The following is a 19,937-nucleotide window of genomic DNA, read 5'->3' as shown; positions in this document are numbered from 1 at the left end:
TGCTATGTATCTGGGTAAAGCAGAAAAAAGCAAAGGTGCTATTTAATTCCATGGCCAAAATGAAGATAAGGCCACTGGAAACGTTACTGATCTCACTCTGTGGCTCACTACATACAAATAGCTCAAGAAAAGGACCAATCAGATAAGAGAATCGCCAGCACTCATTACCTAACTGTGAACCACTTTAACCTCATAGAATAGCAGGGTTTACGGTAATAGTTTTAAAGTAAACAAGCCTTTACTGATGCCACCACGGAGCACGTGAGGCCATAGATCATCAGAAGGAAACAAATCAGACATCGGAAAAAAAAAAAAATACCACTAGGGTATATCTGCTTAAGCACCTACACCTAGATCGTTAAAAAGAAAAATAGCAAAATGTTAAAACCACTAGACCATTCAGGTATGACCTAAACCAAATCCCTTACAATTATACAGTGGAAGTGAGAAACAGATTTAAGGGACTGGATCTGATAGACAGAGTGCCTGGAACTATGGACAGAGGTTTGTGACATTGTACAGGAGACCAGGATCAAGACCATCTCCAAGAAAAAGACATGCAGAAAAGCAAACTGGCTGTCTGAGGAGGCCTTACAAATATTTGTGAAAAGAAGAGAAGCTAAAAGCAAAGGAGAAAAGGAAAGATTATACCCATTTGAATGCAGAGTTCCAAAGATAAGCAAGGAGATATAAGAAAGCCTTCCTCAGTGATCACTGCAAAGAAACAGAGGAAAACAATAGAATGGGAAAGACTAGAGATCTCTTCAAGAAAATTAGAGACACCAAGGGAACATCTGATGCAAAGATGGGCACAATAAAGGACAGAAATGGTACGGACTTAACAGAAGCAGAAGATATTAAGAAAAGGTGGCAAGAATACACAGAAGAACTATACAAAAAAGATCTTCACAACCCAGATAATCATGATGGTATGATCACTCACTTAGAGCCAGACATCCTGGAATGCGAAGTCAAGTGGACCTTAGGAAGCATCACTACAAACAAAGCTAGTGGAGGTGATGGAATTCCAGTTGAGCCATTTCGAATCTTAAAAGATGATGCTGTGAAAGTGCTGCACTCAATATGCCAGCAAATTTGGAAAACTCAGCAGTGGCCACAGGACTGGAAAAGGTCAGTTTTCACTCCAATTCCATAGAAAGGCAATGCCAAAGAATGTTCAAACTACCACACAATTGCACTCATCTCACACGCTAGTAAAGTAATGCTCAAAATTCTCCAAGCCAGGATCAACAATACGTGAACGAAGAACTTCCAGATGTTAAAGCTGGATTTAGAAAAGGCAGAGGAACCAGAGATCAAATTGCCAACATCTGTTGGATCATCAAAAAAGCAAGAGAGTTCCAGAAAAACATCTATTTCTGCTTTATTGACTATGCCAAAGCCCTTGACTGTGTGGATCACAACAAACTGTGGAAAATTCTGAATGAGATGGCAATACCAGACCACCTGACCTGCCTCCTGAGAAATCTGTATGCAGGTCAAGAAGCAACAGTCAGAACTGGACATGGAACAACAGACTGGTTCCAAATTGGAAAAAGAGTACATAGAGGCTGTATATTGTCACCCTGCTTATTTAACTTATATACAGAGTACATCATGAGAAACACTGGGCTGGATGAAGCACAAGCTGGAATCAAGACTGCCGGGAGAAATATCAACAACCTCAGATATGCAGATGAAACCATCCTTACGGCAGAAAGTGAAGAAGAACTAAAGAGCCTCTTGATGAAAGTGAAAGAGGAGAGTGAAAAAGTTGGCTTAAAGCTCAACATTCAGAAAAGTAATATCATGGCAGCTGGTCCCATCACTTTATGGCAAATAGACGGGGAAACAGTGGAAACAGTGGCAGACTTTATTTTCGGGCTCCAAAATCACTGCAGATGGTGACTGCAGCCATGAAATTAAAAGATGCTTACTCCCTGGAAGGAAAGTTATGACCAACCTAGATAGCATATTAAAAAGCAGAGACATTACTTTGCCAACAAAGGTCTGTCTAGTCAAGGCTATGGTTTTTCCAGTAGTCATGTATGGATGTGAGAGTTGGACTATAAAGAAAGCTGAGTGCCAAAGAATTGATGTTTTTGTACTGTGGTGTTGGAGAAGACTCTTGAGAGTCGCTTGGACTGCAAGGATATCCAACCAGTCCATCCTAAAGGAGATAAGTCCTGAGTGTACATTGGAAGGACTGATGTTGAAGGTGAACTCCAATACTTTGGCCACATGATGTGAAGAGCAGACTCATTTGAAAAGACCCTGATGCTGGGAAAGATTGAAGGCAGGAGGAGAAGGGGACGACAGAGGATGAGATGGTTAGATGGCATCACTGACTCAATGGACATGAGTTTAAGTAAACTCTGAGAGTTGGTGATGGACAGGGAGGCCTGGTGTGCTGCAGTCCACGGGGTTGCAAAGCGTTGGACATGATTAAGCAAGTGAAATAAACTGAACTGAAAACATACATCCAACAGAAACATCAGAAATACTATCAGTCTCTACAATACCAGTGGGAATAAAAGGAATAATCATGCCCTATCTGGTCATCTGATACAGCCCTCTGTCTATGGTTAATATTCATAATACATAGATAGAAATAAACAACCTGTAGAAAAAAAATGCAAACTCCAGCGAATGGTGAGAAAGCACAACATAATGTAATGGCACGTCTACATAACAAGCTGTCCTGAATCTACACAGCAGAGAGATCCCCAAACACATAACCTGTGGAAAAGTTTTAACAATACAATTGAGACGGATCTATCAAACTTTTCACATCTGTACCTCTGCTCAGCACTGCACGAATTAAACTTTAAATCAAAATCAATGAAGAAAGAGGAGTCTATTTAATTTCCTTTCGATATGGATTTATAATCAGGATTTGAACAATGTGGTGACTGGTCATAAGTTAATTTAAATTGGAAAACCACTGAAGGAAGGCAATTTGCAATATATTAAGAACTTAATACTGGTTCAGAGTTTATATTTTCAATAGGCTATCAGAATTATATGTTACATCGCCCTGGAAAACACCTGATAAACCACAAGTTATGACACAAAGCACCTATCTCAAAATGAATTTTACCTCAAAATACCTGCAGGAGTACATGGTTCACACTCACCCCTCACTCCACCATTTATGAAAAATATTTTATTCAATATTTAAGCCAACCAACATAACCAGAATACTATTTGATACAAAATGGTAATTTTTTTTTAACACTCAGCACTATTTCAGCCCACGGCTATCTACATAGCAAGTGAAGAAAATAAATTTGGAAACAATCACATGTATGAAATATACCAAAATAGAGCTGATAGAAAAGAGAACATTTAACTAAAAATTCAACTGAAGACTATCAGAGTTTTCTGAAAGTCACTAAATAAACAGAAAACAAGGTATGTGTTAAAAGTTTTGGAAGTAAGTTCTTTAATACATGCCTTTCAGAATCTTTTTATTTTCCATTCTTATGTTTACTTTCTTGATCTGCTTTTTCCCCCAAGTTTTAAATAATATATTTGGAAGAATTCTTCTCTAAAAGTTACCATATTTGAATGTTACTACTGCAGCATTCCATAAGATTTTTTAGTTTGCCAGTCACAGAATGGGAGAGGTCCAGTCTTTCACAGTCTTGAAGACCAAGAAGTTCCAATAAAGAAACAGTGCTACACTCACCCCTCGAGTACCTAGTAGTGGAAATAGCAGCTAGCATCTCACCAGCACACCTCACATACCCCATGACCATTAGGTAATACGACAGGTGCAGAACAACACACAGAATAAAACTGGCACATCGTTCTGCAGCATTTACTTTTGTCACGTTAAATCATTTAGTTTATGCTTGCATAAAAACAAATATAATGACAGAACAAGATGCAAAATCTGCATGCGTGTTGTGGAGTGCTAATATTTCATTCTCCTCTCTTGTAGGGATATTTTGGTGGAAGCAGTTGAGAGGCGACATACTGTAAGGTACAAACTATGCTATGGGATTTTGGTAAATCTTAATCTCATTTTAAAGGCACTTAACACAAGATTACCTGAGGACCAACTTTCCTCTCTCCTTCATTGCTCACAACAAACACATACTTTAACACTGCTATTAATAGGAAAGCTAAGTGATCAAAAACCTAATTGTTTGAATTATTTGAAGTCACCCTTATCTTGTCCACATAGTTAACAGAACAAAAGAGACTAATAAAGAAACCCTATAGAGACATTGATTTCTAACACAAGTCCAACAACTCATATAGCCTTGACTATTTCCGCAATCTCTCAGCTCCTCAATTTCACCATCCACATAATCAGGATGCTATTATTATCTTCCTCAGTGGGTTCTTTTCTTTCCCCAATATCAAGATATAATCGACAAATAACACTGCGTAAGTTTAAAATACACAGGGTAATGGTTGGCTATATGTACATATTGTGAAATGATTACCACAATAAGTTTAGTGCACATTCATCACCTAGAAATAGTTACTTTTTGTGTGATGAGAAGTTTTAAGATCTACTCTCTTAGAAACTTTCAATACAGTATTGTTAACTGTAGTTGCCATACAATACAGTACATCCCCAGAACCTGCTCATAACTGAAGTCTATACTTTGGGACAATCTTCACCCATTTCCACCATCCCCTGCGTCTGGCAGTCACCAAACTGTTATTTCTACCTGTAGGTTTGGTTTCTGTAATTCTCACATACAAATAAGATCATACAGCATTTGTTTGTTTTCTGACTTTTTTAACTTAGCATAATGGACCCAAGATTCTTCCATGTTGAAGGAAATGACAGGATTTCCTTCTTTCTTATGCCTGAATAATAGTCTATTGTATACATATAACACTTTGCTTTATTCATTCACCTGTCAATGGACACAGGTGGTTTCCATATCTTGGCTACTGTAAATAATGCTGCAATGAACATTTGAGGTAATAGATATATCTTTAAGACAGTGATTTCATTTCCCTCAAATACATATCTAGAAGTAGAACTGCTGGATCATATGTTAGTTCTATTTTCAATTTTTTGAGGAACATTCATACTGTTTTCCATAGTGGCTATCCTAGCTGGGTGGATCCTTATGGGAAGCCAGTGATATAATGCACAAAAATCTTAACCATTATAAGAAAATGGAAACAATCCAATGTCCATCAACTGATAAATGGAAGTGCAAAATGTAGTATATCTTTACAATGAAATATTACTTAGCTATAAAAAAGAATGAGGTACTGCTATAAGATATAACATAGAAAACATACTACATAAAAGATGTCAGGCACAAAAGTCACATATTAAATGATTTCATGCATATGAGACATTCAGAATATGTAAATACCTAGACAGAAAGCAGACTATTAATTTCCAGGGGCTAGGAAGGGGTGAGGGGAAATACAGTATGACTGAATAAAAAATATAAGGTTTCCTTATAGGGTGATGAAAATCTATTGGAATTAGATAGAGGTGATGGTTACATAACACAAATATATTAAATGTAACTGCATTGTACACTTCAAAATGGTCAATGGTTTATTTTATGTTTTGTGAATGTTGTTTCTGCTGTTTAGTCGCTAAGTCGTGTCTGACTCTTGGTGACCCAGTGGAATGTAACCTGCCAGGCTCCTCGGTCCATGGGATTTCCCAGGTGCTATACACATCAAAGGACATCCTATACAACATAAAAGTGATCAGATGCGAGAAGCACTATTGTAAGAGAGAAAAGTCTACACATTGTGCAATTCCACATTAATGACATTCTAGAGACAGAAATCTGGTTAGTGGTTGCTGGTAGGGAGAATTAATTATGAAAGGGCACAAGAGAATTTCTGGGGCCTACTGGAAATGTTCTATATCTTGAGAGTAATAGTAATTACACCACTGTATATATTTGTCAAAACTCACTAAACTGTATGTTTTAACAAGTGGCTTTTACTGTAAGTGCATTTTACCTCTATCTGACCTAAAACATCATTAGATGTTTTTAAATTGTTTTAGAAATAGAGCAGATGTACTCTAAATCCCAATCTCACATGACAAACACATGCTGCTACTATTAAATCAACAAAGTTTTAGCCACGGTAAAAATTTAAAAATCAAAGCTTAAAAAAATCAAATTTCCTATAATATACAAACATTAGTATGGAGAAATTGACGTTAGTTATTAATCACTTAGGAAAGAAAGGAATAAGAGAGGGAAGGAGAGGGGAAAGATGAGAAACCAGACCTATAGAGGGTATGTTCACACAAGCAATAGATTTGATTAAGACAACTTAATTGAAATTTACCCAAGTATGCTTTGACAGAGTTTTATATAAGCATACCTCAGAGATGTTGCAGGCTCTCTTCTAGATGACTGCAATAAAGCAAGTATTACGGTAAAGAAAGTCACAAGAATTTTTGGTTTCCTAGTGCATATATAATTATGTTTATACTATACTATAACCTCTTAAGTGTGCAATAGAATTATGTCCCCAAAAAGTACATATCTTAATTTTAAAATACTTTATTGCTAGAAATGGTAACCATCATCTAACCCTTCCATGAGTTGTAATTGTTTGCAATTCACAGATTATAAAACAAACATAATAGTGAAAAAGTTTGAGATGTGAGCATTACCAAAATGTGACAGATAAGAAGTGAGCAAATGCTACTGGGAAAATGGTACCAACAGACTTGCTCAACACAGAGCTGCCACAAACAATCAATTTGCAAGAAAAGAAAAATGCATTTTCTGCAACTCACAATAAAGTGAAGCACAACAAAATTAAATAGGCCTGTAACGGCTTTTGCAATATTCATATGACTGATATGATGCTTTAAAAAAGTACAGTAGCCATATAAATGGATAGTAAAGAATAGGACAAAGGAAAAGGATATGTAAGTATGTTTCTGTAGGAAATGCTTCTATACAGGTGTATTTGATTCCTTGGAAGAAAAGCAATGAGAAACCTAGACAGCATATTAAAAAACAGAGACATTACTTTGCCTACAAAGGTCCATCTAGTCAAAGCTATGGTTTTTCCAGTAGTCATGTACGGATATGACAGCTGGACAATAAAAAAGGCTGAGCTACGAAGAATTGATGCTTTTGAACCATGGTGTTGGAGAAGACTCTTGAGAGTTCCTTGAACTGCAAGGAGATATAACCAGTCCATCCTGAAGGAAATCAGTCCTAGGTTTTCATTGGAAGGACTGATGTTGAAGCTGAAACTCCAATACTTTGGCCACCTGATGCGAAGAGCCAACTCATTGGAAAAGACCCTGATGCTGGTAAACATTGAAGGCAGGAGGAGAAGGGGACAACAGAGGATGAGGTAGTTGGATGGCATCACCGACTCAATGGACATGAGTTTGAGCAGACTCGGGAGATGGTGAAGGACAGGGAAGCCTGGCATGCTACAGTTCATGGGGTTGCAAAGAGTCTGGCACGACAGTGAATGAACAATGAACAGCAATTTGATTAACATGTGAAATTTCTTAACATGCTTATTAGTGAAAAGAACCAATGAAGCAATGAATATTATGTGGGGTGACGATCATTTTTACCCACATTCTTAGTTAAGAGGTCAACTTTAGAGGTTTAGGCTATAGTTGACCTCTCTGTTCTTCCTACCCCTTTTTGAGCAATTAATGATGGAGTAGAAAGTTATCACATTGCAGGTTTCACTCTGCTCCACATGTCCAATAATCCATCAACATCTCTACTATAGAGACAAAGCCCCATGGAGACAAAGCTCCAGGAGAGCCAGGAGAAATTCATACTGACTGTGTATAGAGAAGGATGGTGGTTCTCCTGAATAAATGCCTTATTTTTATCTCCTGAACATAGTGCAGCGAGTAACAGGAAAGTCTTTCTATTTCAAACTGGCTGGCAGAACACTTAAGAGTTAAAACTTCCACCTAATTTAACAGGTATATAGACCATTACACATAGTTTTTTACTGCATTCTTGGGACCACTTTGTTTCAGCTCCAGCGTTTTCCCACCTTGACATGACACATGGATCACACATGCACAGGTCACCAGGACTCCTCAGGCCAAGGACTTTGGCACAAGTAGGTCAGTCAAGCTAACCAGGTTTTCTGGCTCAACTTCCAGCCCACAGAATCAAAGAATTCTTAATTCCCCTCCACAGTAATTTTTCCCTGCTAGCTGGCACTCCCTTCCTGAATCCTTCCTCCCATTCCCTACCTGTCATTTCACAGAACTGTCTTTCACCCCACATTCTAATTATTCTAGCATGTGCATGTTATGCATTATTGTTCAGTGTTTAAAATCCCACTAGGAACATGGCTGGGTATACAGTATTTAAAATTCAACACAGACTGTGATTGTTATTCAGCCACTAAGTCATATCCAACTCTGCAACCCATGGACTACAGCATGCCAGGCTCTCAGTCCTCCACTATCTCCCAGAGATTGCTCAAATTCATGTCCAACAAATTGTGATATCTGACATCAAAAAGGTCCCCTGGGGAAGAGCATGGCAACCCATTCCAGTATTCCTGACTGGAGAATCCCCATTAACAGAGGAGCCTGGTGGCTATGGTCCATGAGACTACAAAGAGATCGGACATGACTGAGTGGCTAACACACACATACACACATGAGGAAATTAAATTCAGGGACTGCTTCACCATTTCTAATATAACAAGTGATAGTACAATGAAAATAAACATACCATGACACATCACACATTGATCTCCATGCCTAAAGCATGAGTTAGGAATGAAGGCAGAGGATATATCACTGGACTTCTTCATTTTTTATGTCTTATGGAGTCACTTAAAATTGATTGTTCACAATCAGGGGTATTTAATTTATTAGACTTTCAAAACCAAGCATTTTAATGTAATATTTTCAGGCCATCATGTAAATAAATGTTTACAGGAATTGCGTATTTATCATTTTGAGAGCTGATAAAAGTTCATTTTCCTAATTTCAAGTCAGAGGCATGAAAAAGGGTCAATTTGGAACATTTATAGAATTTAAATGACTTGTTATTTATTGCTACTCTCCTAGTCTTTAGACAGCAGTGGTTCATAATCCCTTTTGGACCAAACCATCTTGATGGATCTGATGTGGGTTAACTTCCCAGAAATCCACATATATGCCCAATTTTGAATATAATTTTGGAGAGTCCACAAGCTGCCTGCATCCAACCCACAGACCGTTTGTCCATCTCCTTGAACAGAATGTACTTAGTTGCTCAATTGTGTCCAGCTCTTTGCGACCCCATGGACTGTAGTTCGCCAGGCTTCCCTGTCCATGTAGATTCTTCAGGCAAGCATACTGGAGTGAGTTGCCATGCCCTCCTGCTGGAACAGGGATCCCTGCTAATCAGGCTAAGACTCTGTTTCACAGGCTTAAACTCAAGATGACTAGTCATTTAAACATGCACACACACCAAAATTGACTGCTTAAACAAACTTGAACTAAATGAATCCCTCATAACAATGATTCATCCATTCCTTTTTATTGAGTGTCACTTTAACAGGTAAAAACAAAAACACTTGCTACAAGTAACTATAAGACTCCAAAAGAACCAGTATGCTGAACTCTACCACACTGTCACTTAAAACAAAATTCCTGCTAATCATTCACACTTAAAAACTCTGCTGCACAAAATCCTAACTCACATATTCTTTTTCCAGTAACCAAAATTTTGACCGAAGTGAGTCCTCTTTAACTTTTTAAAAACTATTAACACTTTATTCACAATGAGAGACCAATGAAAAAGTCACACACACACACAAATCAGCTGCTCCCAATTTACTTTAATCCATATTTTGCTTAACTTAATAGAACCACTAAGATATTGTCTTATTTCTTAAAATAAATGAGATTTAGACATTCTGAAAACTGAAAATCTTCAAAACTGTCATTCATGATATGAGTATATCTCTAGTCTCCTTTTTACTTCCCATTCAATTGTATCAGGTCAAAAACTGGAAAGAATGCAATGGCATTATAGGCAAACAAGTATAAAAATTGCAACAATTCACTTGAGATTTTTTATTACATTTATATCTACATGATAATAGAAAAAAACTGTATAAATGAGAAAGCAACTGAAGGGCAAAATCAAACTCCTGGCTTTATTAGATGCAGATCCAACATCTTTCAGATAAAATATTTGCAGGTGCCACCGTCAATCAAGATTTCAATAGAAACCAAAGACAAAAGCATTCATGCATAAAAGGCAACTGTGATAATTATGATGTGCAGACAAGATAATGGAAAATATCCGAGGCTGCTTTTCATATTGTATCAAGTGCTGCCTTGACCTAGACATCCTATATGGCTCCCTCACATTTACTGCATTATTTTATCATTTTAATTATTTAGCAGAATTCAATTAATTTGGCTGGCATCTGCTCAGGAAATAGAAATCCTCCATGTCTTATAGGGTCTTTCCCCTGAATATTTCTCAAAATAATGCTGCAAAAAATTTTCAATAAACACGCAATTGAGTTTAAAGTTCCTTTTCAACCTTCAAGTTTATTAATCTCTTACTGATTAAGCTAATGGCATCCATATTTCTGGAATGTCATTTTCAGGCAGTTTATATTAAAGTGTATACAGACAGTTTATAGCAAAAATTTAACATGTGATTCCATACCGCAAAGTTTACATTGCTCCATTTTAAAAGTTCTGGGGCAGTGAGGTTAACAGAAAATGGTAGAATAATTATCACAGAGAACAGAAGAGTCCACAGCATATAGATTTAGCACAAAGTTCACTGCCTGTGTATTTAAGGATTATGGTAATCATTTTCTAAGCTGTGCTACAATCTATTATCCAGAACCAGGATCCATCCACTTAATATTCATGAAAATAGTCCCTAACGAAGTTCAAGATTACAATTACATTGCCATTATTACTGTAATGTATTACATTATAAAAACACTAAGGCTTTATAGTTATTAGCCTGCCAAAATTATAATAATGCTTTTAACAAACATGATACCCTAACTATTCTTTCTAATACTCTTCCATAATTTGGAGGAAAGCAACTTTTAGATGTCATTAACAATATCTGTTCAGAGCTGTCAAGTCAGTGTCCCCATTTTATTATTAAATGAAAGCATACATAATGCAGGGATAAAGTTCCTTTTCTACTAGAAGGCAAACCTAACATACCAATGAATCTTAGATTGGCACCTGATTGAAAGAACAGTGCTCCCTGAGGATTAAATTGAGAATAAAGGCAGAATGTCTTATCTTTAGTTGTCACTCAACGGAACTCCACTTTCCTCTGGATAAGTCACTAGTAGTCTACATCATCCTTAGTTAGGGTGGCTAGTAAAACAGAAGAAGGGGGTGGCAGGGGGTGAATATGATTCTCCCCCTTGTGAGAGAAATGAGAGCAAGGTTGCCTGGCATATCTTTAAGGCAAGGAATAAAAGTAAACGGCACTCTCAGTAGATACAAGTGGGCACAGAGTGAAAGTAACTGATAGAAATTCCAAAAGACTGGCTCAATCTGGCCCTTAAGAATCTGGACAAGCTCAGTTCAGTCGCTCAGTCATTTCCGACTCTTTGCGACCCCATGGACTGTAGAATGCCAGGCTTCCCTGTCCATCACCAACACCTTATTTAAACTCATGTTCATCTAGTCGGTGATGCCATCCAACCATCTCATCCTCTGTCATTCCGTTCTCCTACCTGCCTTCAATCTTTCCCAGCATCAAGGTCTTTTCAAATGAATCAGCTCTTCACATCATGTGGACAAAGTATTGGAGTTGCAGCTTCAACATCAGTCCTTCCAATGAATATTTAGGACTGATTTCCTTTAGGATGGAATGGTTAGATCTCTTTGCAGTCCAAGGGACTCTCAAGAGTTTTCTCCAACTCCACAGTTCAAAAGCACCAATCCTTCTGCGTTCAGCTTTCTTTACAGTCCAACTCTCACATCCATACATGACTACTGGAAAAACTATAGCTTTGACTAGACAGACCTTTGTTGGCAAAGTAATCCCTCTGCTTTTTAATATACTGTCTAGGTTGGTCATAGCTTTGCTTCCAAGGAGCAAGCATCTTTTAATTTCATGGCTGAAGTCACCATCTGCAGTGATTTTGGAGTCCAAAAAAATAAAGTCTGTCACTGTTTCCATTGTTTCCCCATCTATTGCCATGAAGTGATGGGGACCAGATGCCATGATCTTAGTTTTTTGAACGCTGAGTTTTAAGCCCAGCTTTTTCACTCTCCTTTCTCACTTTCATCTAGAGGCTCTGTAGTTCTCCTTCTCTTTCTGCCATAAGGGTGGTTTCATCTGCATGTCTGAGGTTATTGATATTTCTCCCAGCAATCTTGATTCCAGCTTGTGCTTCATCCAGCCCAGCATTTCTCATGATATACTCTGCATATAAGTTAAAGAGGCAAGGTGACAATATACAACCTTGAAGTACTCTTTCCCGATCTGGAACCAGTCTGTTGTTCCATGTCCAACATGTTCCATGTTCCATGTAACTGTTGCTTCTTGACCTGCATACAGATTTCTCAGGAGGCAGGTCAGGTGGTCTGGTATTCCCATTCCTTTCAGAATTTTCCATAGTTTATTGTGATCCACACAGTCAAGGGCTTTGGTATAGTCAATAAAGCAGAAGTAGATGTTTTTCTGGAACTCTTGCTTTTTCGATGATTCAGTGGGTATTGGTAATTTGATCTCTGGTTCTCTGCCTTTTCTAAATCCAGTTTGAACATCTGGAACTTCACGGTTCACGTACTATTGAAGCCTAGTTTGGAGAATTTTGAGCACTGCTTTGCTAGTGTGTGAGATGAATTCAATTCTGTGGTAGTTTGAACATTCTTTGGCATTGCCTTTCTTTGGGATTGGAATGAAGAGTGACCTTTTCCAGTCCTGTGGCCACTGCTGAGTTTTCAAAATTTCCTGGCATGTTGAGTGCAACATTTTAACAGCATCATCTTTTAGGATCTGAAATAGCTCAAGTGGAATTCCATCACCTCCACTAGCTTTGTTCATAGTGATGCTTCCTAAGGCACAAATGACTTCGCATTCCAGGATATCTGGTTCTAGGTGAGTGATCACACCATCATGGTGATCTGGGTCATGAAGATCTTTTTTGTATTGTTTTTCTGTGTATTCTTGCCACCTCTTCTTAATATTGTTTGCTTCTGTTAGGTCCATACCATTTCTGTCCTTTATTGAGCCCATCTTTGCATGAAATGTTCCCTTGGTATCTCTAATTTTCTTGAAGAGATCTCTAGACTTTCCCATTCTATTGTTTTCCTCTGTTTCTTTCCACTGATCACTAAGGAAGGCTTTCTTATCTCTCCTTGCTATTCTTTGGAATTCTGCATTCAAATGGGTGTATCTTTCCTTTTCTCCTTTACTTTTCGCTTCTCTTCTTTTCTCAGCTATTTGTAAAGGTCTCCTCAGACAACCATTTTGCCTCTTTGCATTTCTTTTCCTTAGGGATGGTCTCCCTCACTGCCTCCTGTACAATGTCATGAAACTCCATCCATAGTTCTTCAGGCACTCTATCAGATTTAATCCCTTGAATCTATTTCTCACTTCCACTGTATAATCATAAGGGATTTCATTTAGTTCATACCTGAATGGTCTAGTGGTTATCCCTACTTTCTTCAATTTAAGTCTGAATTTGACAATAAGGAGTTCATGATCTAAGCCACAGTCAGTTCCCAGTCTTGTTTTTGCTGACTGTATAGAGCTTCTCCATCTTTGGCCGCAAAAAATATAATCAATCTGATTCTGGTATTGACCATCTGGTGATGTCCATGTGTAGAGTCTTCTCTTGTGTTGTTGGAAAAGGGTGTTTGCTATGACCAGTGTGTTCTCTTGGCAAAATCTGTTCGCCTTTGCCCCACTTTGTTTTGTACTCCAAGGCCAAATTTGCCTGTTACTCCAGGTATCTCTTGATTTCCTACTTTTGCATTCCAGTCCCCTATAATGAAAAGGACATCTTTTTTGGGTGTTAGTTCTAGAAGGTCTTATAGGTCTTCATAGAACCGTTTAACTTCAGCTTCTTCAGCATTACTAGTCCAGACATAGACTTGGATTACTGTGATATTAAATGGTTTGCCTTGGAAATGAACACAGATCATTCTGTGTTTTTGAGATTGCATGCAAGTACTGCATTTCAGAGTCTTTTCTTGACTATGATGGCCACTCCACTTCTTCTAAGGGATTCTTGCCCACAGTAGTAGATATAGTGGTAGATGGACAGGTAATGAGAACCTACTATATAGCACAGGGAACTCTACTCAATCTCTGTGGTGACCTAAATGGGAAGGCAATCCAAAAGAGAGGGGCTATATGTATACCTATAGCTGATTCACTTTGCAATACAGCAGGAACTAACACAAATTGTAAAGCAACTATATTCCAGTAAATTAAATTAATTTTAATTTTAATTAATTTTTAAAAATTAATTAAAACAGCAGCTAAAACTGTTTTAAAAAGTGAGAGAAGAAGAAGATGGACAAGGTCAAGGGAGGCACAACTGGATGAGGGTAGTCAAAAGGTACAAACTTCTAATTATAAGTACTAAAAATGTAATAAATAACATGATAAATATAATTAACACTGCTGTGTGTTATATGTGAAAGCAGAATTTTCATCATTAGGGGAGATGTTTTTCTATTTATTTTTGTATGTGTATGAGATAATGGATGCTCACGAAACCTACTGTGACAATCATTTCATGATGCAAGTCAAATCATTATGCTGAACAGCTTAAACTTATAATATGTTGTATGTCAAGTGCATCTCAATAAAACTAGAAGAACAAACGAAAACAACGATGGACAAAGTCTTAAAAAAAAAACAAATTTCAAGTTCCAGTAAAGTATGCTTAATTTTACTAGTCTAAGCATGCATACAATATTATGCCTGTCCAGTCACCTGGAAACATTCACCTTCACACTACAAGCACTCTCAGGCCCAGGGGAGGGGGATTTAACACAAACATTTGGTGAAATGATATGACAACATGAAAAGTACCCATAAAACATCCTAGAGCCCAAGATCCAGTATCAGTACTTCTCGGAATTTATCTCAATGGTACAACTAAAGGAAATAAAAATTTTATTGACACAGTGATGTTACGTACATTATATAAAGGAGAAAAAAACTGGAAATAACTAAAATAGGTTAAGTGCAATCAGTTGACAAAAAACAAAGCAGCAAACTAAAATAATCATGATGATTATGCAATATGGAAAAATTCTGCACACAATGTGAAAAAAATTAAAATTACTCAATGAGAAAAATACTTAGAAGCCAATAACTTGAAAAGAAAATTAACATAGTGACATTCTACACTGTAAAAATACCTCAGAAACAAAGAACCTGTCATCTAGATAACAAATAGCAAGTTTACCTTGAGCTAGTCTTTCCAGTCGTTTTCCATGTTCCGGGGGTATTGCATACCTAAAATTTTAAACACAAATAACAACTTTAGGTTTGTAATTGTTCAGCTCGTATCCAAAGGCTGTCTATTTCTAAATAATTTCATGCAAAAAAAAAGTCAACCCCAAACTCCACATAGATTAACTAAGCAGATATTAGAGAATCAAACATAGAGTTGTAACTCTTGAACACTAATCAGAGGAAAAATAAACTTAAATTATCTATTTCAATGCCCCAGATCACCATTCCAACCACATTTTACACATTAGAGAACAAAGGCCCCAAGCCAACAAACTGCTTGGACAAGGCGGCACCTGGCCACAACATGGAGATTAGAACCTCCCTTGTAACACTCACAACACCATAGTAATCCAGGGCTATTTTGGGTTTTATGTTTTTTGTTTCAAAGTTGATTAGTTGGGCCTTTGTTTTTAAGCAGAGTTCTTTTTTAAAAACCTTTTTTAAAAAATTTTTTAAAAGAAAACTTAAATATTTACTGACAAGCAGGATAGAAAATAAAATTATTACAGCAATGTTTGTATCTCCACCAAACCTTTCTAAGAATATTGTACTTTTCAAATAGTTTTTAAATAAAAGTTTACCAGCCACAAAAAGGTTGCTTTTATTTATTTCACAATTATGTGACTTTTAAAATCTTGATATATAGAAAAAGAATCGTTGGGAATTCCCTGGCAGTCCAGCAGTTAGGACTCGGTGCTCTCACTGCCAGAGTCCAAGTAGGATCCCTGTTTGAAAAAAGGAATTGTACATCCTTGGAGAACAGAAATTCTTCAAGTAGCACTCATTTCTAGTTTGGTGTTTTAAAAAGTTAAATACTTGAATTTGTTTACTGTGAACTTACTAACAAATTTTAAATTAATAATCTTAAGTTAAATGATCATTTCATGTTTTAAATAAAAATATGTTATTCTTCAGACCTACATTTGCTGTTTACTAGCTCAAGATATATTAAGTACAAGTTAGGTTTTTACTAAAATAACTTTTCTCATTTTACTTAACACCACACTTGGTTGCCTTTAATGCCACTGATAACACATGCAAAACTTAATTGGATCCGATGTAACTAGGCAATTCTCTAAAAGAAAATTCAACCATATATCCTGTTGCTTAAGGCACTTTTAACAAAAGTATTCCAACTGAATTGGAAGATAAAAATTTTAGCATAACTAAATGATAATCACTCAACATATTTATACAGTAGTCACTTCTTAACAATGTTTAATCCCTGGTTTACACTATCAAATATACCCAGAGAAGGGGACACACACACACACACACATACCACAGACAAGCATAACATACATGCTAAGACATGCACATGTATACACACATAGGCATGCACTCATGTAAGGGTTGGACATGGAAATATTTATATTTATATATCCAGATTCACTCTTCTAAAAAAATGATATCAAAGTTACAGTTCGTTAGTCTGAAATTCAACCATCTGCTCCCAGAAAATGTAAGTAAATATAAATGTATATAAAAGCATAAATATAAGGATAAAAAATACCCTTGACATGGTCTTTCAACTAGTCCTCACAACTCCGACAAAAATCACATGACCAACACATAGTCACCACATCTCTATAAAGAGTCGTAGTAAAAATTCTCTGGACGTTAATCATCAGAAAGATTTTTGCCATACACTATACATGTATCAAAAATTCTTTAAATTAGACACACTGAGTGTGTCTCCTCAATGCAGCTTGGGTCACTAAGGCGTAATTGACCATTACAGGTGGAACCTCACTTTGTGGTGTACCCTTCCAAACCTACCCTCCACCTTGTGCCCAAGTCATCTCTGCAAACTACAGATCTGGGTCTTCCATGGCTGACCTACCTGAAAGACAGAAGCTGAGCCTTTTGCAGGGCGCACAGACCTGCTGCAGTCCTAGCACCTCTTCAGCTGCATTTACTGATCAATATCCCAATCAAATCCTGCTCTTTGGCTCTACCAAAGAAGCCATTCTAGTGCCTTTGTTACTTCATACCTCCACTACTTTCCCTCCCCTACTTCTGGGCTTTGTACACCCTTACTATCCCCGTCCAGCCAATAAAACCACCACTTCTTTTTCTCGCCCAGCTTGAGTCACCCCCAGGGAGAGACCCACACTCCTCCTTTCACTCTATCAACCACACAACAGATAGCCTTCCATCATGGAACTCAGAATTCAATATTTTTTTACCTTTCTGTCTCCCTCTCTCCCTTCAAACTCACTAGGGGCAAGGACCAGTGTCTCTTCTGGAATAGAGCACCAGAAAAGCAGATGCTCAGAAAGTGTATGCTGACTTGTGGGCTCTCAAATGATGAACCATGTTCCTGATGAAACATGTGGAAGGAAGGATGGAAGATGTGGAAGGAGAGGAAGAATACAGGAAGAAGAAAAAAATCATGAAAGTGAGAAACTAGAACAACAGGTAAGAAATTATATAAGCCGATACCTCATTTCCTAAATACAGGGTCAGCCTGGCATACTCAGGACAACTCTACCAGTTTCAATTTCCCAATTCATTCAAATGTCTAATTCAATCAAATCTTTCTCCCAGGACTCTGAACTTTCAATGTGGGCTCCCCATTTTGCCTTCCCTTCTCTTCGTCCCCTGTGGATCTCACCCAGGGCTCCAGTGCATAGAAAATCCATGGACTATGAAGGACAAAGTGTGCTCACAGTAGGTAGGCAAGACTGGGAGACCTAATTTCCACTTAAATGGCATTGAAATGGCTGGGTCTGCCCCTAGTAGACCATTACCGTCACTAAACTATCTCCTTGGGCAGCTACAGACCTCCTATCACTATCTTAGCATAAAAACCTTTATTCTTTACTGCTTGGCTTTCAAGATCCCAACCCCCAAACACAATTTAGCCACAGCCACAAATATCAGCAGTCCACTCCCAACAGTCTGGACTATGAATTATTCCCTCCCTCACAGGGGTTTTGACCTCACTTCTCACCACAAACAGCCCCCTCCTTCCTGCTTCAAAACCCAACCTCCCAATCCCTGCCCAGATTCCACCTCCTCCATGAAGCTTTCTTTGACCACTGGAAACCTCGGCAATCCTACTTCATTCCTACTTTCCAGAGACCTTCCATTATACTTCTCACATAGTGTTTATCATCTACTGCTTTCCACAGCTAGCTGTTGTGTGGTGTGAATAAATCACTTTTGTGTGGATAGGCACTGTGTTCTGTAACAGAACACCTATCACCTCACAGAAGTTTTCAAATAAATTATCCCTTTTAACTTACCTAGCACAGTGAGTGTCTGCTTCACAACTGGGTACTCTGTGCCACCACTGCTCAGTTAGGCAACTAATTCCTAATTATTTGAAGATATAAGTGTGTTTTATACTTCTCTGTATCCATTGAAAACCACCATATAAGATGTCTACCATTGCATACCCACACATACACAATGGTTTGCCGAAATTACTAATTGTTCATTTAACCTATAGGACAGTGTATTTGTTTCAGACATAATGAGTATTACAAACAGTTCTGCTAACATTAAGAAACCATGAATCACTAATAAACTAGTAACATACTAATTAGATATTTACTAATTAGATATTTTGTTTAAAATTAGCATCTTTTATGAATTGGAGTGGGGAGAGATCTAATCTGAAGGCCAAGGAAAACAGAATAATCCTTCTAAGCACATCTTTGGGTGGTTTACTCAAAGAATAGACCTAAAATGATATTATCTTGGTGGCTGTAATTTACATACATTATCTTTAACTGAATAGTATCAGGCTGACATTTCAAACTGTCAGTAGGTGAAACTATTTTTCAATTTGTACTAGATCCATTTCTCTGATTTAGGCTTTCTCTATAAACTGGTCTCTGTATTGCTCATTTCAAGATATGTTCAGACCATTAGTCCATCAGAAATAGTTGTTTTCTTTTTCATCAGAAATGTTTACCAGCACTACTCAAAGGGTAACTCCCATTTCTCCGATAATCCCCAAGGTCCCCCTAATTTCTTTAAGGAAACCATCAAGGGCAGTCTCACCACGCCAAGGGCCACCAAGAGGAGCTCCATTTCCAGGTCCAGGCCGCACTCCGGCAGATCAGTCCTGAAATAGCACAGACCTTAACTCCCTTCCCCTGAGGGAGGCTGTGTGTGAAGTTGCCCTGCCCTCCTTTGGATATATTTCCTCTTCTTCCTGCTGTTTCACTCTGTCATCTCACATGAAGATCAGGCTCAAGTCCCCAAAGATTAGTTTTCTGACAGACAACTCTAAATTGCCCTTCTTCTTTTACGAGCATAAGCAAGTTACACTTTCAATAGTTACTAAAGTGTTGAAAGCTGAGTGAAAAGAAAAGCTGAGCAATAAACAAAATTATATCGCTCATGACAGCTACCATTATCAAGCACTTATAATATGCCAAATCTCATGCTAAGATCCTATGAACGAAATTCTCTAACACTTCCATTTTATTGATGAGGAAACTAAGGCTTAGAGGGATTCATTTTCTTAAGCAAGGTCGATGACAGACTGGT

General features: G+C 37.7%; 1 protein-coding gene across 1 annotated transcript in view; it reads right to left on the bottom strand.

The window, feature by feature from the left end:
* Positions 1 to 19,937, bottom strand: part of KDM4C (lysine demethylase 4C) — a 392,678-nt gene that overhangs the window by 291,243 nt on the left and 81,498 nt on the right. The window contains exon 6 of the mRNA XM_043486754.1: positions 15,382 to 15,431. Within this exon, the coding sequence (XP_043342689.1) occupies positions 15,382 to 15,431 (50 nt within the window). The remainder of the gene's footprint in view (positions 1 to 15,381; positions 15,432 to 19,937) is intronic.

The sequence above is a fragment of the Cervus canadensis genome, chromosome 14 (assembly GCF_019320065.1).
Source record: "Cervus canadensis isolate Bull #8, Minnesota chromosome 14, ASM1932006v1, whole genome shotgun sequence".
In the NCBI taxonomy this organism is placed as follows: domain Eukaryota; kingdom Metazoa; phylum Chordata; class Mammalia; order Artiodactyla; family Cervidae; genus Cervus; species Cervus canadensis.
Note: the sequence above shows the minus strand (reverse complement) of the source record. Positions and strands in the feature narration are given on the sequence as shown.